General features: G+C 28.2%; 4 protein-coding genes across 4 annotated transcripts; 2 read left to right on the top strand and 2 right to left on the bottom strand.

Annotated features, from left to right (window-relative positions):
* Positions 1–88: 88 nt before the first annotated feature.
* MKS88_001196 (pantothenate transporter) lies at positions 89–1,768 on the top strand (the record flags this gene model as incomplete). Its single annotated transcript, XM_067219858.1, has 1 exon — positions 89–1,768. The coding sequence occupies one exon, from the start codon at positions 89–91 to the stop codon at positions 1,766–1,768; it is 1,680 nt and encodes a 559-aa protein (XP_067075123.1).
* Positions 1,769–2,119: 351 nt separating this feature from the next.
* Positions 2,120–3,227, bottom strand: MKS88_001195 (uncharacterized protein; the record flags this gene model as incomplete). The annotated part of the gene is made up of 2 exons (XM_067219857.1): positions 2,120–2,396; positions 3,124–3,227. The coding sequence occupies 2 exons, from the start codon at positions 3,225–3,227 to the stop codon at positions 2,120–2,122; spliced, it is 381 nt and encodes a 126-aa protein (XP_067075122.1).
* Positions 3,228–4,007: 780 nt separating this feature from the next.
* On the top strand, positions 4,008–12,675 carry MKS88_001194 (pentafunctional AROM polypeptide; the record flags this gene model as incomplete). The annotated part of the gene is made up of 4 exons (XM_067219856.1): positions 4,008–4,121; positions 4,798–5,581; positions 5,800–5,889; positions 6,146–12,675. 4 exons carry the CDS (start codon positions 4,008–4,010, stop codon positions 12,673–12,675), a joined length of 7,518 nt encoding a protein of 2,505 aa, XP_067075121.1.
* Positions 12,676–14,543: 1,868 nt separating this feature from the next.
* Positions 14,544–18,629, bottom strand: MKS88_001193 (uncharacterized protein; the record flags this gene model as incomplete). The annotated part of the gene is made up of 1 exon (XM_067219855.1): positions 14,544–18,629. The coding sequence occupies one exon, from the start codon at positions 18,627–18,629 to the stop codon at positions 14,544–14,546; it is 4,086 nt and encodes a 1,361-aa protein (XP_067075120.1).
* Between the last annotated feature and the right edge of the window lie 790 nt (positions 18,630–19,419).

Genomic DNA, 19,419 nt, shown 5'->3' with positions numbered 1-19,419 from the left:
ATACCATATAGTACAGTACAATACCATATAGTACAGTACAGTGTAGTACAATACAGTATAACCCAATTTTAATCCCCTAATCCGTATAATGAATAAAGGTTCATATATGGGTGGTAGAAACAATGCACAGACGGAGAGCAATATATTAGTCGAGGAAACAGAGACGCTTGTAGGTTCCTATCCTTTTAATAATGTGTTAGATGACCACTTGAAAAAGAGTAACTCAGGTGTAAATAATAGTGGGAACGTAATAAAAAAAAAAAAAAGTAATAATAATAATAATAATAATTCTGCATTTCATAAATCACTCGCTGTGGTAAATGTAGCAGCAGGTTTAGATGGATGTGATGATCAATTATTACCAGCAAGTTTCAGAGCATTAGAAGCAGATTTAAATTTACATCCTTCTTTATTAGGGTATATTACATTAGCTCAAACATTAATGTTAAGTTTATTTAGTCCTATATGGGGTTTTTTATCAGATAAATATTCAAGAAAGTGGATGCTTGTTTTTGGAACTGCTTTATGGGGTGTAGCTACAGTACTTCTAGCACACATAAATGATTTTGCTCAAATTTTATTTTTTAGAGCTATAAATGGTTTAGCGTTAGGTAGTATTGGTCCAATTTCTCAAAGTATATTAGCAGATGCTGCAAAAAATGAATCCTTAGGATTATCTTTCGGTCTAGTACAATTATCTTCAAGTATTGGCAGATTAATTGGAGGAGTTGTAACAACAACTGTGGCATTAAAATATTTTGCAGGTATTAGAGGTTGGAGGTTATGTTTTATGCTTGTTGGTATATTGAGTATATTACTTAGTATCGTAGTAACTTTATTTGTAGATGATGCACCAAGACAAGTAAGGAAAAAACCTAAAACTGAATATTTAGATGAAGATAATAATACCTATGGTAGTACAAATACAATAGGAGGAACGACAGAGGGTAGAATAAGTGCAAAACATACACAATCATATATATTATATCGAAATGTTATTGAATTACTTAAAGATAGTTTATCAAAAAGAAGTATTATCATAATTCTTTTAGAAGGGTTTACAGGTACAATTCCATGGTTAGCTTTAAGTTTTAATACAATGTTTTTTCAATATTGTGGATTAAGTGACTTACAAGCAGCTATCATAACTGGATTTTTACTTATCGGATCAGCATTAGGAGGAGTTATAGGTGGACATTTTGGGGATATAATGCATGATATTTCTAATAAACATGGAAGACCATTTTTAGGTCAACTAGCTATGTTTGGACGAGTACCACTTGTTGTATTAACATATCTTATCATACCAAAAACAAAAGAAAGTTTTGAATTATTTGCCTTATCTTGTTTTTTTCTTGGTCTATCATCAATTGCAGGTGTAGCAGTTAATAGACCAATCGTATCAGATATTATTAGACCAGATTATAGAGGAACCGTATTTTCATTAACCATAGCAGTTGAAGGAGTAGGTTCATCACTTATAGGTGCACCATTATTTGGTTATTTAGCAGAAAAAGTTTTTAAGTATGAAAATAATAATTTATTAATATCTGAAATGCCAGAAGAAATTAGAAAAAATAATGCCGAGGCACTTTCCAAAACATTGCTTTACCTTACTGTTGTACCATGGATTTTATCCTTTGTCTTTTATAGTCTTCTACATTTTACCTATGGTAAGGAATATGCACAGATGAACGAAATTATAGAAACTGAGTACAAATACGATGATGAAGACGAGGAAACAATTGCAGAGAAGCTAAAAATGTGAACAGTGTATTCTCTACATATACGTGCATCATACTTCTCTACATTATGTAAGTGTGCGTGCACTATACATATATCCACATGCTACTTCCCCACTCCGCACTTGTACATACGGACAGAAATCATTCCTTGGAAAATACAACTATGCTAGGTACTTGCTCGTACACCTATAACGTATATGAAGTAAAGGTTAAGGTTCTCGTAAAAAAAAAAAAAAAAAAAAAAAAAAAAAATTTCGCATACGTTATGTGCAAAACTAATTGAAATGGTGTTATGAGAGTGCCCCGAAGACTCACGTGCGCTATTTTTAAAAAAGGGAGGAAAAACGAAAATTTCATGTGGGTTAATTCAGCAGTTAAACGATTATGTTTGCAAAACGAGTTTCTTTGAACTTATTCGCACTATTACTACTGTTGATATTACTACCGTTGATATTACTACTGTTGATATTATTACCGTTGATATTACTACTGTTGATATTATTACCGTTGATATTACTACTGTTGATATTATTACCGTTAATATTACTACTGTTAATATTACTACTGTTAATATTACTACTGTTAATATTACTACTGTTAATATTATTTTTACTGTTATTATTATTATTTTTTTTTTCTGTACCATACTCACTTCAATACACAAGTGTCTTTATTTATGCTTCATGTTGTTCTATTTCTCAAAATAACTATCCTCTCTTTTTTATTTTTTATTTTTTATTTTTTTATTTTTTTATTTTTTCGTTTTTCTTTTTTTTTTTTTTTTTGCACCGTTTCCAGGCGTTTTTTTTAATTTAGGTTTGTTTTTGTTCCTCTTTCCGCATAATTTTATTATATCTTATTTCCCCCCCCAACGTATGCATATATATATATATATATGTGTATGTTTATGTACCCGTACCCCTTATCTTTCTTCCCCCTTTTTAATCCATTTTATTTGCACCACTTTTGTGCGTCTACGCGTATGGTAACATGTACCTATATACATAGATATACACATATGTATGAATGTATGTATGTATATTTTTTTTTCCCTTTTCTTACCTTATTTATCTACAGCAGCTCATAGCAAGCTACATACAAAAATGGGGAATACCCTCTCTCCTTGTTCATGCGTTTTTATCTTTTTATGCATAAACTTATTTTTTTTTTGAAAAGTTTTTATTAGCATAGTTTTTTCCTTTTTAAGTTGAGCCCTAAAGGTTCATACGCGCACAATGAGGATGTACATATAAGCATATGTACGTATGTACATATGTATCTATGTAGACACATGCACGTTTGTATGTGTGGCTAACCCTTTTTATCACCTTAAGTTTAAATTAATTTTTTTTTCAGTACATTTTATGAACAACATTACCTGCGTTCATGTGAGTATAAACTACAAATAAGTTGTATCCAACACAGTAGTAGTATGATACCAATGCAGAATTCACTCGAACGTTCAAAATGTAAGGTTTTCATGTGTATAATTATTGGTGAAGAGGGAAAAAAGTACAAATAGAAAAGAGGAAAGTTATTAAATACAGAAGAAAACAAAAAAAAAGAAAAGATTTTTGTCTTTAAATATAATCAAAAAAAAAAAAAAAAAAAAAAAAATTTGGGAAAAATTATGAACAGTTCAGAAATATATATATTTTTCACTAAGGAGAAGAAATTGAATTTATTATCAAAAAAAAAAAAAATTTCTTAGCGGAGCATAATATTACATAAATGTAAAAGCATTGAGTAATAAAAAGGATGGAACTTTTCGTATATATTCTTTCCCTCTATTCAAAAAATAAAAAAAAATTTTAAAATGCAAAAAACGTAAAAATATTTCATTTTTTTGTTTTGTTAAAAAGGACCGAATGACCACCCTACTTCTCGTACCCTTTCGGTCCCTCTATATATATAAAAAAAAGATATAATGCAATTTCTCCGAAAATTTACAGCTTATCTACAAAATTGTTCGTAGCGGAAACTTCCATATATTTTAGCAAAAGCGTTTCTACAATGACTAATTTTGACTCACTATATCAAATTTTTTGCAAAAGTTACTACATGTACATATGTGCATATATATATTTACATACGATGGAAATGCAAAACGAATCTCAAAAAAAAAAAAAAAGGAATAAGTCAAGTTTTATATAAATTTATTACATGTCATAGTTATTATAGATATATTAAATTTTATTTTAAAAAAAAAAAGTATCATCACTAATAATTATTTCATTTCTGTCTATGAGAAATAAGCATAACATGTTAAAAACTAATGGATCTATTCTCCCCCCTCGAATAAAATGTAATGACGTTGATACACTTAATGTATATATAGAAGACGATCTAAAACTTTTCTTTGAAAATTTCCAGAAGGTATAAAAAAAAAAAAAAGAAAAAGAAAAAGAAAAAGAAAAAGAAAAAGAAAAAGAAAAAGAAAAAGAAAAAGAAAAAGAAAAAGAAAAAGAAAAAGAAAAAGAAAAAGAAAAAGAAAAAGAAAAAGAAAAAGAAAAAGAAAAAGAAAAAGAAAAAAAAAAAAAAAAAAAAAAAAAAAAAAAAAAAAAAAAAAAAAAAAAAAAAAAAAAAAAAAAAAAAAAAAAAAAAAAAAACAGATATACTAGAATTACCCAAAAAAAAGTAAAATATCGCGGCGTATTACAAAAAGTAGAAAAATTATTGATGCGTACTATTTTCATTCTTTCTTGTATTCCTAATTTTTAAAAGACCAACAAACGGGCATTATGTTATTTGCACACCTATAAATGTATATATGTTAATGCCTCATTAATTGAACCATCATTTAACCATGTACCAAAACAATAATGCCAATTTACTCTTAATAATACAAAAAAATATCTTATTTTTCAAACGTGTGTTATATTCTACCACTGCACTTACTGACACTATTTTATCATTATCATAATGATATAAAGAACACATATCCGTACATAAAAAGTTTTCACTTCTTTTCTTTGCTTTTCTTTTTATTATTATTTTTTTTTTTTAATTTTAATTTATTTTTTATTTTTTTTTTTTACTTTTTATTTTTCAGGAAGAAAAAAGAAATGATAAATACGTAATCATTGCTGACTGTAATATTTTTTTAAAAGAACGTTCTACATTTTTTCTAATCTTGACAGTTCTTCTAACGAAAGGGGAAGCTAGACGGGGGAGTTCCTCAAAAGAATCGTACATACATATCAATGAAAATTATAAATTAGACAAAAAGTTAAGTATATGCAGCACAGATATAATATACTGTAGCGGAGCAGTAGACCAGGACGGCGTTGGTGTAGTTGGAGCAGATGGCGTAGTTGACAGAGGATACGACGGCTACTGCTGTTGCCGTGGTTTAGATCAGATTAGCAATAGATCTGCGTGTAGTAATGACATATACACAAACATTAGTTACACAATGTGCAATAAAAAATGTGGTCCAAAATGTAATGAAAAATATTCTGAAGGAGGGAGGAACAAAGGAAGGACCACTAACAGTAGTGTTGAAATGATTAAACATAAAAATATACTTAGCGAAAATAAAAAAAGGAATCGTAGTGATGTGGAAAAATATGTACAGGAGGAGAATACAATTTCTGAAAAATTCAAAGGAATAATTAAACAAATGATTAATAATCATGGCACAGGATCATTCGAAATAGGTAATGTTTTAATTATTGTTTTGAATATGAAAAAATATCTTGATAAATCAGAAAAATGCAAAGAATTTGGTAAAATGCTACAGGAAATTTCCATATCAAGCAAAAACGAACTGATTTGCTTTGCCGATACCAACATTATGGACCTTTTGCATTTTACGTATCATTTGTATTTCAAAGGTTATTACTGAAAAAAAAAAAAAAATAAAATAAATAAATAAGCTGTCTTCATGAGAATTACAAGCGCTTCCTACTGCATAACCTTGCGCAGGCAGTCATGTAAAATATGCGCGTATGTATATATATACGTGTACATATATCCGTACGTGCATGCGTACTTACCTACATACATATATAGGAACGTACATATGCGCGCGCCTTTCTTTTTGTTCATCCAGGGAAGAAACTGCACCTGTTTCCTCTGGACTTCAGCACTGCCATAAAAGCGGCATGTGATACAAACAGTTGTTCGGATGGTTCCATTTCAGGTGAAAGGAAAAATAAATCAAAGCATAAACACTCTTCAGAAAATATGTTCAACATTTGATTTTCTCCCCTTTTCACATGAGCGCAAGTTACACCCGTTTTGTGTGTTATGCTAGGTTGCTTACCTAAGCAAAATAAAAAAAAAAAAAAAAAATTATAAAAAATGAAGAATATCATTAAATAAAAATATGATCGAATAATAATAAGTGTTGATAAATAATAATAATAAAAGATACCTAACCACTTTTTCATTTGTAGGTGCACATGGCACAGTTGCTCTCCATTCCTTTGAGGTCTACATTCTTACCAGTCTTTTCAAAACGTCAAATGCGAAGGAACATAAACGTGGCCTGTCGGAAGCTCTGAGACTGGCAATCCTCAATGATAAAAATATGTTCATAAGAATAAAAAAAAATGATTTAAATTATTTCGTGAAGAATTTAAAATATTTCCTGAACAAATGCATATTAAATATAAGAGATATAATAAAAAAAGGGGAGAATAATGCAAAATATATACACGTTTTATCATTTGGAAATACCATCGGGAATGCAATAAAGAATGTAATAAAGAACTCACCTGGTTGTACATATATAAATGATAGGGACTATATCAATTATGGTATTTTTTATGAATTAAAAATTATGTATGAACTACATGCAATAGATATGCTATTACTTTTAAATATTGAAGAGATTATGATTAAGTATAAGTTAAAATATAAATTAGATAGCAATTTTGTTAATTATTACACTAATGACATTATCACCTATTTACATAAAACCCACAGTTCAACTACAAATGAAATTCCCTTAGTGCATATATTAAATATAAACAAAGTACAAAAAAATGTGTTAGTTCAAACACCTTTAAGTATTATTTTAAAAGTCTTCTATCCCTTCATATGTTTATCCCCCTTTCAAAATATATTAACTACTAGTGCTCAAGAAGGGGAATTCATTGGTATTGTTAACGAAGACAGGGATGGTATGATCCACACATCAACTACAATTGATATGGTGCAAAAGAAAAAAGAACATACGAATAGCAAAATAAACTACGTATATTTACAAGGAGTAGGAAATAAATCGCAAATTATTCGTATTATATATGTTAGTACCATGGGCAGACAAAATGTGCGAATAGAAAATATGAATCTATGTTTTGATGTCATTGTGTTCATAAAAATATTGAAAGATTTAAATTTTCAAATTTTTTTAAAAAAAAAAAAGAGTAACGATATATATACAAATGTAAATAGAACTGTGATACGAAATTGCTTGTTTATAAATGGAAATGTAGAACAAACAGTTTTTTTATTTAAAAATTTTATTTTTCAAAAGAAAATAATTCTTAATATATACAACAGTGGCACCGTTTGTCGTTTTCTTCTACCATTGCTTTGTTTGTATATATGCAAACAGAATTTAAAGGCAAAAGAGGAGAAAAAACAATTGTTGAAATATATTATTTTAAAAGGAGATGAACAGATGGAATCCCATAGAGTTATAAATCCCTTAGTAAATGTTGTGCTCAAATGTTTTAAATATGTAAAAATAAAATATTTAAAAAAAAAAAATTATTTACCTATATGCATATACGTAAAGAGAGAAATACACGAAAGTTACACACTCTTTTGTTCGAACGATGTAGCTATTGATAACTATCACTCGAGTCAATTCGTTTCCTCTATGTTGTTAATATCTGTATACTCTGAAACGGATACTTGTATTCGCTTAAAATTTAAAAAAATACACAACTGCCTAAATCGAAGCAAAAAAATAAAGGTTAAAAAAGAAGTAAAAAATTTTCATTTTAAAATTTTTCGAAAACGAAAAATAGCTGACTTGTTCATAAAAAAAAAAAAGGAAAAAAAAAAAAAAATTACCATTTTTAGAAAGTACATAAAAAGAAAAGAAGTGTCAAGATTTAAATGTTCCTATTACACGATGTTGTCCATTTGTTGGAGTTGTAATGGTAAAAAGTGTAACAGTATTAATAAAGGATCAACACTATGTTGTAAATGTAGTAGTGGCCCAGATTTCAATTTCGACGAAAATTATAGACATCCCCGCAAGAGGTACAATTGGTACAATTTCGGCTATCCTATCAACGAAATAAGAAACAGAATGAATAGCTCAAATTTTAGCACCACCTCAAAGGCGTTCATAGATTTGACAGTTCGTGTAATGAAATTATGGGGGGTACGGGTCAAAATGAAAAGGAATAATTATACTATTAAAAAAAATGAGAAATATCTTTTATACAGCAATAATAATGATAGTACTAGTATTAGGGGCATTGCAGGGAATAGAAGTAGTATCAAAAGCAGAACCAGCAGCAGAATCAGCAGGAGTGGTGGAAACAAAAACGAACGGTTTAACAACGTGCATTATAAATATGCGAGTATGATTAACAGAATTCACCATTTTAACGATTCGAGGCATATTCTTTTTCCAGGAATTCACAACAAAAAGGAAAAGACGCTCGTGTATTCTTTACACGGAAGGGGGGAAAAAAGTAGTAAAGGATCGTGCGATACATGCAAGCAGAAGGGTGTAGATGAAGTCAAAAAAGAGGTACATAATAGTCCCCATGAGGAGTATAATTGTGTTATGCTAAAACAAAAAGAAAAAGTGGACCAAATAAATAACAAAGAGAAGGAAGAAGATAAAAACATAAGTAATGATGTAACAAATGATGGTAGATACACCCTCGTAAAGAACATATTACGGTACGAAATAAATAACGACCTAGGTCTATATTTCTATTTTATTATTGGCAGTCTGATCAAGAGACAGAATTGTGTTATCTTTTTAAAATTAAATATAAACAGAATGAAATTAAAAAATGTAGGTAAAGGTTATTACAAAATAGAGACGATAGATTTTCAAAAAAATGTTTTAAATTATTTTCTTTTAAATATTTTGTTACTACTTGGGATAAATATGTATATAAACATGAATGATGAAAAAAGAAAAATTTATTTATTGACATCAAAAAGAATGAATATTAAGAAAAAAAAAATTATTAGACATTTGGAAAAAGCTATAAGGAATAAATGGAAGAGGAAAAATGGGTATTATAAAAAAAGGCGTAGAAATATATATACTGCAGCCTGTCATGGTGTTAATAATTCAACTTGTGAACATCTCTCTCAGGGGGAATATACTTTCAAATATTACATTTTTGAAAAGATATATATGAAATACAAAATTATGCACTTCAGAAATGTACTCCTCAAGATAGTAGTAGATGCGGAATACTTTTCCGACGACTTTTTTTCTATTTGTGTTTTATTTTGCTATTACTTATTAACGCATGAGAGGGAGAACGATACAGAACTACTGTTTAAGATAAAAAATATACATAACCAAAATATTAAGGAGTCCATACGAATCTTAAACGCTGTGCTCATCCTAAAAATATGCTTTCATAATATCCTCTTCATATTCTGTGATAATAACAGCATATACATTACTAAGACGCACCACCAGATACAAAATTGCCTCTTCTTCAAGTGCAAACGCGAGCACTGGACCTTACTTTGCACTAGTTCCGACAATAATGAGAGGAGGAATAATAGTAGCAGTAGAGGTAGCAATAGCAACAACGGTAATAATAATCGCCGCAGTCGGTGCAAAAAAAAAATATTTTTCAACAACTCCAAATATGTGATAAATGATGATCAAAAACTGTGCCTATATATAGATGCCAAAAAGGATCATAGAATTATTTTTATGGCTACTATTTTATCACTTATTTTTAAAAATATCATAATTGATAATTCATACGAAGTTGAAAAAAGTTATCCTCATTTTTATGAACAGGCAAGAAAATATTTAGAAATAAATATTAACTATGTCAATTCGGATAATGTCAAATTTCATAATTTTGAAGAAGTAAACAATTACAATATACTGAATGAGCAGGATAGCAAATCATGCGTTGAAGTTATATCCTCTTCTATAGAGTCCCATGAGAGTACCTATTCATGTACCGATGCTTCAAGAAGTGATGTAGACATGTTAAAAAATTATAAATCGCCTACCATGTCTACTGAGGGTAATTATAGAATTAATACTAGATCCAAAAAACTCATAAATAAAGACACAAACTGTAACTCTTTAAATCATAAAATGGAAAATAATACATGTACAGAGGAAAATTTTTATAAAACAAATGGTGCTCATATAATCCACAAAAAAGAAATCAATCGCACTCACAGAAGTACTAGGGGGAATCTCTATTTTATGAATCATGAATATTGGAAGACCTCTAACTTGAACTTAAAAAATGTAGTGATGAAAAAAACAAAAAAATGCATACATAGAAAAAGGGAACCTAAAGGGATTATAAACTTGTGTAACCTCACCAATCCTATGCTGCAACTACACACATGTGGAAGTACAGGCAGCATTGCATCCGAAGAAAATGAACTGACCGTTATGCGTTGTGGGGCACGGAAGGGAATCATTTCGAGGAAATGGACATTCACAGTGAGTAACAATGGTGGTAGCGATAGTTATAGCGATAGTTATAGCAATAGTTATAGCGATAGTTATAGCGATAGTTATAGCAATAGTTTTATGAAATGCAACGAGGATCCCAGTAATGAACGAAGCAACGAATGCAACGAAGACCATAGTAACGAACGCAGTAACGGGTCGAGTAAATGGTTCGAGCGAAGGGGGGGAACAGAAGAAGGGTACCAAACAAAATTGCGCTTAAATCTACGTGAAAGGCTAAGAAGCGGCAAAAGTAGTAGCTTTCTAAATAAGGTAAAAAATCAGTTAAATGGTGATAAAACAAATTTATTTTTACCATCAGACACTAATTATATGAGAACATATAAATATGAAGAAGTAAAAGTAAATAACGGGAACGTTTTTTACTTACTGAAGGAAATTAATAATCTAAATGTACACATAATTTGTGGCATTAGGAATGTAGGGAAAAGCTACCTCGGCCATAGAATAGAAAACAGCTTAGTAATTGATATAGATGAATACATATTAAACGGACAAATCAGCTTTGATAAACTTACCATTGACGATTTTCGGTTCTACGAGTACATAACCTTCGTCTCTGCCTTGTATTTGTCCTACTGCCTGTTGACCCTGAAAAATTATTTATGGGCCAATATTAGCGGAAGTATTAGCTGTAATGATAGGGGTGATGTATGGTCCCATATTCAAAGCAGTATGCACGGGAACGATGACAAAAAAAACGTCTTTCTCTGTAGAGCGGAAAATTCGAAGGTGTGTATTAACAGATCATGTGTAGCGGTACATGCATATTTCGATAATATATTTTTTTGTATGGAAAATGATATCATTTTTTACAACAAAAAAATAAATGATTTATATTACAACTTAAAAAACAAATTGCTAACATGCAAAAATTATGATATAAATAGCATAACAATAGTTTTAGGAGGAGGAATAATAGAATTTTATAAGTCAAGGCAAGTTTTAAAAAAATTGAAAAATGTGGTACTAATTAAAAGAAACAAAAGAGAATTATGTGATATATGTATAAATGATAATGTAAAACCAAAGCTAAGTGGAAATATAAAGGAAATAATTAACAGAAGAACTGTTTTGTTTGATGAGTTAAATTCCTTTCATTTTTCCATACCATCAGAAATTAAAATAAGTAGTCATATAAAGAATTTAAAGGAATCAAGAAATAAACTAATTGTTAGTAGTTTTATCAACTTCTTTAATTATAAATTTTTTGTAAAGCCTACCATTCTTGACTGGGGTGCTATTCGTACGTTGTCCATCCATCTAAAATTTTTTCATTCTTTCGACTACGAATTATTGCGGTCATCGTACGACGTTGTTGAAATTGTTTACGAGCATATTGGTGGTACGAAGGATGGTCAAAGTGAGCAAAAGGATGGGGGTGGACAGAGAGGCTGTATCGAACAGAGTCGCTGCATTGAACGGAGATGCCGTGGAGAAGAGCTAGACATGGGTGTACAACATGACCAAAGAGGGAAAAATAGAAAATATGCCAAAAATGAAGAAAAATTATTAGCGCTAGCAATTTTTATTATCCGGTCGTATACCACAAAACCTATCGCGGTTAAATTGCACACCTCAATTTTTCATGCACAATTTTTTAAGATAAAAAATAGATGCACGAAATTGAAGAAGGATGGCAAAAAAAATGTAGCACACCTCTTTTGTAATAACTTATTAAACATTTTATATAAATACAAAATTAATATCGTAGAAGTTGATATAAAATTTTTAAAAGTTGTAAAATATTTCCTAGCGCATAAAAAAAAAAAAGCAAATATTTTTTTTATTATTTCAAAACATAGAAATAAAGTAAATAAATTAAAAATAAAAAGCGATTTAAATAAGTTGAATATATTCCATGCTGATTTGATAAAATTAACTTATAACTATGCTTCCAAGTCTGATAAAGAATTTTTGAGTAAAACAATAAATGCATATAACTCACACAGGTTAATAAACACCAAATTGTCTCGCATTAAAAACGTATATAATAATACGAATCAGGAAATCTCACTGTATAGCTGTTATGTTAATAATTCTTTTGTTTTTTTATATAATAATGTAACACATTTGGAATATCAGAAAACGAACTTGAGAAATTTGGAAACAGGAAAAAATTCAAAAAATATAGAAAATCATAATTATGATGAAAACAAAAAAAATAGAGATTTTTACCATAATAATTTTATGTACGGTTTTTATTACCAAAAAGTAAAAAGTATTATTTCGTATGTACCCACGGAAGGTGATAAATAAACATGTTTTGTTGTTGTCAATTTTTGTTATAATTTCCTCGGAACAGTGCAAAGAAAAGATAAAATTCAGAATGCTAAAATATTACTTTGCATAAACTCATCTCCTACCAGGACATGATTATATCTCAGAAAAAAAAAAAAAATATTCGTAAATTGTAAGTCCATATTATTCTCTTAAAATTTCAAAAGATGAACAAAAAAAAATAAGGGTGATGATAATGATGGGCAATTGTAACGGAAAAAAAGAAGTGTGCACAAGCGCACAAACGCACGCACGAAATTTAATAAATGTAAAAATATTTATTTTTTCTGAACACGGACATGTGAAAGCCTAAATGGGGAATATAATTTTTTCCAAAAAGAAGCTGCGTTCCAGTATTTGTTCTGCTTATTCAGTTTATTATGCAGAAAAAAAAAAAAAAAAGAAAGACCTTTACTCAATTGCTCCTACGGAACTTCATCAAGGTTACTCTACATTTGCAAAGTACATTATTACGTGAGAGGAAAAAAGAAGTACACAAAAAAGGGTGTTGTGGATTGTAAGCTTAAATTATGTAGCACAGTTCATAAGCGTCCGTACATTTTACAGCAACGTATAAGCAGTTAATCCTGGTAATCCAATTTATTTTGTGTAAAAATCGTTAAAATTTTCTTTTACTTTTACTTTTACTTTTTCTCTCCTTTTTCTTTTTTTCTTTGTAATTTATATTTTAGCTAGCTAAAAAAAAAAAAAGCTAGCTCTCGCATCACCTTATTATCAGATTACATATAAGAAAATGTGGGCATTGTCTTTTCACTAATTTATTCATAATACTAAGTTTTGGATAACACAAATATGTAGGAGATTTTCTATTCTTCTTTTATACAAGACTATTTATTCATATGTAAACATAAATTTTGTTCATTTAAATCCATTCAAGTGTTATTACAAAGCCATTATTATATGTTCTGTTACTTGTTCCTTTATATATATATATATATATATATATGCATTTTTCTTTTTCTTTTTCTTTTTTTTTTGTGTATGCGCTTTTCTTCAACAAAAAAAAAATAATATTTATTGATTATTCGCCATTTGTTAAATTCAAAGTTTTAAAAATTTTTATCGAACAACATTATGATGTGTTCACATATGATATAAAATTCATAAACTAAAATGAAAGAATGTGCATGAAAGGACATATAAAAGCCAACCCTTAATATGGGGTGTATGATCAGTATGTAGACAAGTATACATAAGCATATGTATAAAATGTATGTAATATGTATCATGCATATATAAACACTTTTATCTTGTGCTAATAAATTTAAAATGGAACATTTTGAAAACAAAAAAAAAAAAAAATAGGCTGCAATGATATAAATTTAATAAAATTTACTCAAACAATATCATTAATGTATGTACGACATTTTCATATAATAATTTCTTTTTTAATGAACAATTTTAAAAAATTAAAAATATTAAAAACACAACAAAAGTTAGTAAAATTACTATTTAAAATAACTTGTACATTTCTTTTTCAATTTATTTTTGTTTTTCATTTTATTTTTGTTTTTCATTTTATTTTTGTTTTTCATTTTATTTTTGTTTTTATTTTTATTTTTGTTTTTCTCTTTATTTTTTTAATAAAAAGATTTTGTGTATCCTTTATTGTTATAACGTTTCGTACCTTCCTTGAACTACGCATTTTATTTAACAATTGCTTAAGGTGTTATGGCTGCAAAGTGTAATAATTGAACAGGGAAAATAAATAAACAGCACATTAAATGCATAGTATAATAACTACTCTAATTTGATGTTGTACTCAATCACATACTCTTCCATCCTACAAAAGGGGTTATTCATTAAGTGTGTATCATGGCACTACACTAATTCATTTGCTCACAAAAAAAGCTGAATATTTCGTTATAGTTTAATTCATTAAAGTTTGCAAACATATTGGATACGTAAATTTTTTCCTGACCGCTTTTCCCTAAAGATTCATAATATTCTTTTAGCGCGTTAAAAATAAAACAAAAAAAATTATTTCCTTTGTTAATACTGTTACCATTACTGCTACCATTACCATTACTATTACTATTAGTCATAATATTATTATTGTTTCTATCACTACTATTACGATTACCATTATGTATATCACTATCGTTACTACCTCCAGTGTTATCATTATCATCACTACCAGTGTTGTTCATTTCTTCCTTAATTAACAGCAGAGACTCGTTCACATTTACTATATCTTCACTGTTATCAAAAATAGAGAAATTTTGGGAATTTTTTTTTGCATATCTGTTCAGAACTTTTATACTTTTCTTAAAAATGTTTTTGCAATCGTATATAATAAATTCCTTAAATAAGTTCACTATATAATTTAAATCATTGCACTGATAATAAATATTTTTTCCTGTAATTTTTTCAAACAAGGAATTAAAAATAGAAATGTAAAAATTTAGGTCTGTTTCACTTTCTATACATTTTATATGAAACCAAAAATACATGCCAAAATTTGTTACCTTCCATTTTTTAAAAACTATCCCTATGGCTTTTATTGTATTTAATAAAAATGTTTTCATTTCGAAAGTTGTCAAAATTACTTTATTAGTACAAATTTTAACTTCTTTCGTATTTCTGTTTTCATCTACATGGAAGAATTCTCTATAGTGCATCTTTTCACCGTATCTACTGCTACAACGAGGGGGGGCATTACTATAACTAATATTTTCACTATTACTATTGCTATTACTATTGCTATTGCTATTGCTATTACTATTGCTATTGCTATTGCTATTGCTATTGCTATTGCTATTGCTATTGCTATTGCTATTGCTATTGCTATTGATATTGCTATTGCTATTGCTATTGCTATTGATATTGCTATTACTATTGCTATTGCTATTACTTATATTATTATCGTTATCATTATCATTCCCCATATCATACGCTTCCGCAACGTCCTTGAATTCATAATTAGCTAAATTTTTATTTTGCATTATATTTTTTAAAATTTTATAATATCTACCATTAAATTTTTTATTAGATGACCCATCTATTAAATCTTTTCCATTTTTTGATATGTCTTTTATAACAACTTTATTCTCACTTTCACTTTTCATATTCATCTTACTACCACGAGACTGCTGCACCTTATTCTTGTTACTGTTCGTACATTTTAAATATTGATTACTTTCTTTTTCATGATCAAATACAATGCTTTTATTCAATTTATTATTATCATTATATATTGCACTATCATTAATGGCAATATTATTACCGTCATTGATACTCTGCAATATTGAGGATTTTACCTTTGTATGTGTATCATCTCTCTTACTGATCACATGAGGAACTGAATTCATTAAAACTTTTACATCTTTTGAACTGATATTCAAAAAATTTTGCACATTATCTTCAATTCTGTTCATATAATTTATTATTATATTACTCTCTTGCATAAAAGAGGAATTTTTAAAATTATTTGGAGTAGCTTCACATGCCTCATTTAGCGATTTTGTATTGCCTTTCATTTCATTTATTTTTCTACTATTGTTAAGTGGTAAACTTAAATGGTACATATTATTATTCGCACTTTTCATACTTGCACTGTAAGCAGAGATATTTGCATCCCTAAAATGTTCTGAACTGTTCATACATAAACTGTAAGCAATGTCATTTTCATCCCTCAAATTTTCTGAACCTCTCATACTTAAACTGTAAGCAATGTCATTTTCATCCCTCAAATTTTCTGAACCTTTCATACTTAAACAGTAAGCAGGATCATTTGCATCTCTCAAAATTTCTGAACCGTTCATACTTAAACTGTAAGTAGGGTCATTTGCATCCCTCAAAATTTCTGAACCGTTCATACTTAAACTGTAAGCAGGGTCATTTGTATCCCTCAAAATTTCTGAACCGTTCATACTTAAACTGTAAGCAGTGTCATTTGTATCCCTCAAAATTTCTGAACCGTTCATACTTAAACTGTAAGCAGTGTCATTTGTATCCCTCAAAATTTCTGAACCGTTCATACTTAAACTGTAAGTAGTGTCATTTGTATCCCTCAAAATTTCTGAACCGTTCATGCTTAAACTGTTTGCAGATTCAACAGCATTCTTTAAATTCTCTGCAGTTCCTTGAGTTAAATTATGAAAATGCTTGTTTACACTTCTTAACTTTTCAACGCAATTCACGTTTTTTAAACCTTTCAGAACTCGTAATTTCTCCATATTATTCAAACTGCTCACACATTTCAAGCTATCCATACTTCTCAAATTTCTCACATTACCTGAACTGTTCATACTGTCCATACTTCCTATATTGTCCATATCGCTCATACTTCTTAAATATCTCATCTTCCCTAAGTTATTCATTTTCTCCATATTACTGACAACACCCTCCCCAGTACTTTCAGAGCCCCTTTTCATTGTTCTAGCATTATTACTGCTTCTGTTGTTGCTACTATCATTATTGCTTCCGTCGTTATTGCTGCCATCGTTATTGCTACTACCATCAGTACTTATATACTGCGCAATGCTGCCAATACTTCTTATATTTCTTATGTGCATTACACCGAGCTTATTTTGATCATTTCTACCAAAAAGTTTTATTACATTTACGTTATTACCCATTTGCGACCTTGAACCGTCAAAAGTCGGGTTATGACTTTTAGAAAAGCCATTTACATTTCTACCATTTGAACTGTTTATCGTATTTGCACTACTCATACTATTCATACTATTCACACAACCTATACTGTTCAAATTATTTGAAATATGGTGCGAAAAAAAATTATTTTGAAAGAATTCTGAGTATCCACAATGAGCATTTTTAAATGTCGATTCTATGAAATATGTGTTTTGTTCTAAATTATTATCTAACTCTTCAATATGATCATTATCTATGCACTCGTTATTTTCAGCACTGCTATAATGGTCAGCACTAATTATATCCTTTTTAACACAAATATTGTTATCAGGATTTACTAATATTGTGTTAATCATTTCATTTTTATTTTTTATCAAATTTTCATTGTTATATAATACCTTATTATTAAAAATTTTGTTATTATCATCTTCACTGTGCCTCGATAATTCTATGTCCTTTCTCTCTAATAGCACATTGCTGTTCAAACAAGGAGTATTATTATTTATACTATTATTTATACTATTATTTGTACTGCTATTTGTATTGCTATTTGTACTGCTATTTGTATTGCCATTTGTATTGCCATTTGTATTGCCATTTGTATTGCCATTTGTATTGCCATTTGTATTATTATTATTATTTATATCGTTTATATTATTGTTTATGTCATTTATATTATTACTTATATTTTTGCTTATATTATTATTTATATTATTTATATTATTATTTATATTATTTATATCATTATTTATATTATTTATATCATTATTTATATTATTATTATTAATTTTTTTGCTTAAATGTTTGCTTAAATGTTTGCTTAAACGTTTGCTTAAATGTTTGCTTAAATGTTTGCTTAAATGTTTGCTTAAATGTTTGCTTAAATTTTTGCTTAAATTTTTGCTTAAATTTTTGCTTAAATTTTTGTTTAAATTTTCAGTATTACTTTCATTTCTTTCATTTATATTTTCCCTTTCTTCAATTTTAACCACCTGCTCATCTGGACTTTGGTCTTGTAAATTTATGAAACTGGTCTCCTCAAATAAATTATATAATCCCTTGTCTTCACTTTTACTCTCTATTTGATATGAGTATGACAACTCATCTGTTGTTGTTGAAATTGAATCTGCAGTAGTTATATCATACTTAGTTTTACAAATATCTTTCTTTACTTTTCTATTATTTTTTCCTTTTATATCATCAGTATGTATTAAATATTTATTATATTCATTTATATCATAATTTTTTTTATAATACACATTAACGCCTTCTTTAAAGGAATTTATTTCTACATTTATTTTTTTCCCTTCTGTCATTTTTTTTTTTTTTTTTTTTTTTTTTATCACACCACTAATTATATGTAATATTTAAAATGTTTAATGCTATATATACTATATGTTTCTTTTTTTTTTTTTTTTTTTTTTTTTTTTATTTTTTACCTTGCATGAAATATAATTCATTATAAAAAAAAGATTTTCTACATTTTTAATAAATACAAAAACATTCAGAAAAATTCAATAAAATTCAATAAAATTCAATAAAATTCAATAAATTTTAATAAAATTCAATAAAATTCAATAAAATTCAATAAATTTTAATAAAATTCAATAAAATTCAATAAAATTCAATAAATTTTAATAAAATTCAACAAATTTAGTTCTTTTAAAATGGTCAAAGGTTGTAACAACGTACAGGCGATAGAATTGACAAGTGGAGAGTTGAAAAAAAAAATAATAATAAAAATAAAAAGACATAAAAAAGCAATGAAGCAATGAAGCAATGAAACAATGAAGCGAAGTAGTAAAAACGTGAAAAGGTAAAAAAATAAAAAAAAAAATTAAAATAAAATAAATTAACAAGCCAATAATAAATGACTGAATGCTCTTATTATTCAAAGTTTTTATGATGAAACAATTCCTTTAATAATTCTCTTACGGGAATAAACCAGCATCTTGTACATGCGAACACGTTAAAAGATTGTTCCTTCTGTACTGGATGAAATTGCACATAAACAAACGCATAGATTGTATGCACACGTATATTTGTACGTGCATTCGTTCACCTGCTCGCATGTATATAAAATTTTTACACATGACGGGATAGGTA

Source organism: Plasmodium brasilianum, chromosome 4 (genome assembly GCF_023973825.1).
Source record: "Plasmodium brasilianum strain Bolivian I chromosome 4, whole genome shotgun sequence".
NCBI classification, from domain to species: Eukaryota; Apicomplexa; class Aconoidasida; order Haemosporida; family Plasmodiidae; genus Plasmodium; species Plasmodium brasilianum.
This window is presented reverse-complemented; position numbering and strand designations above follow the sequence as displayed.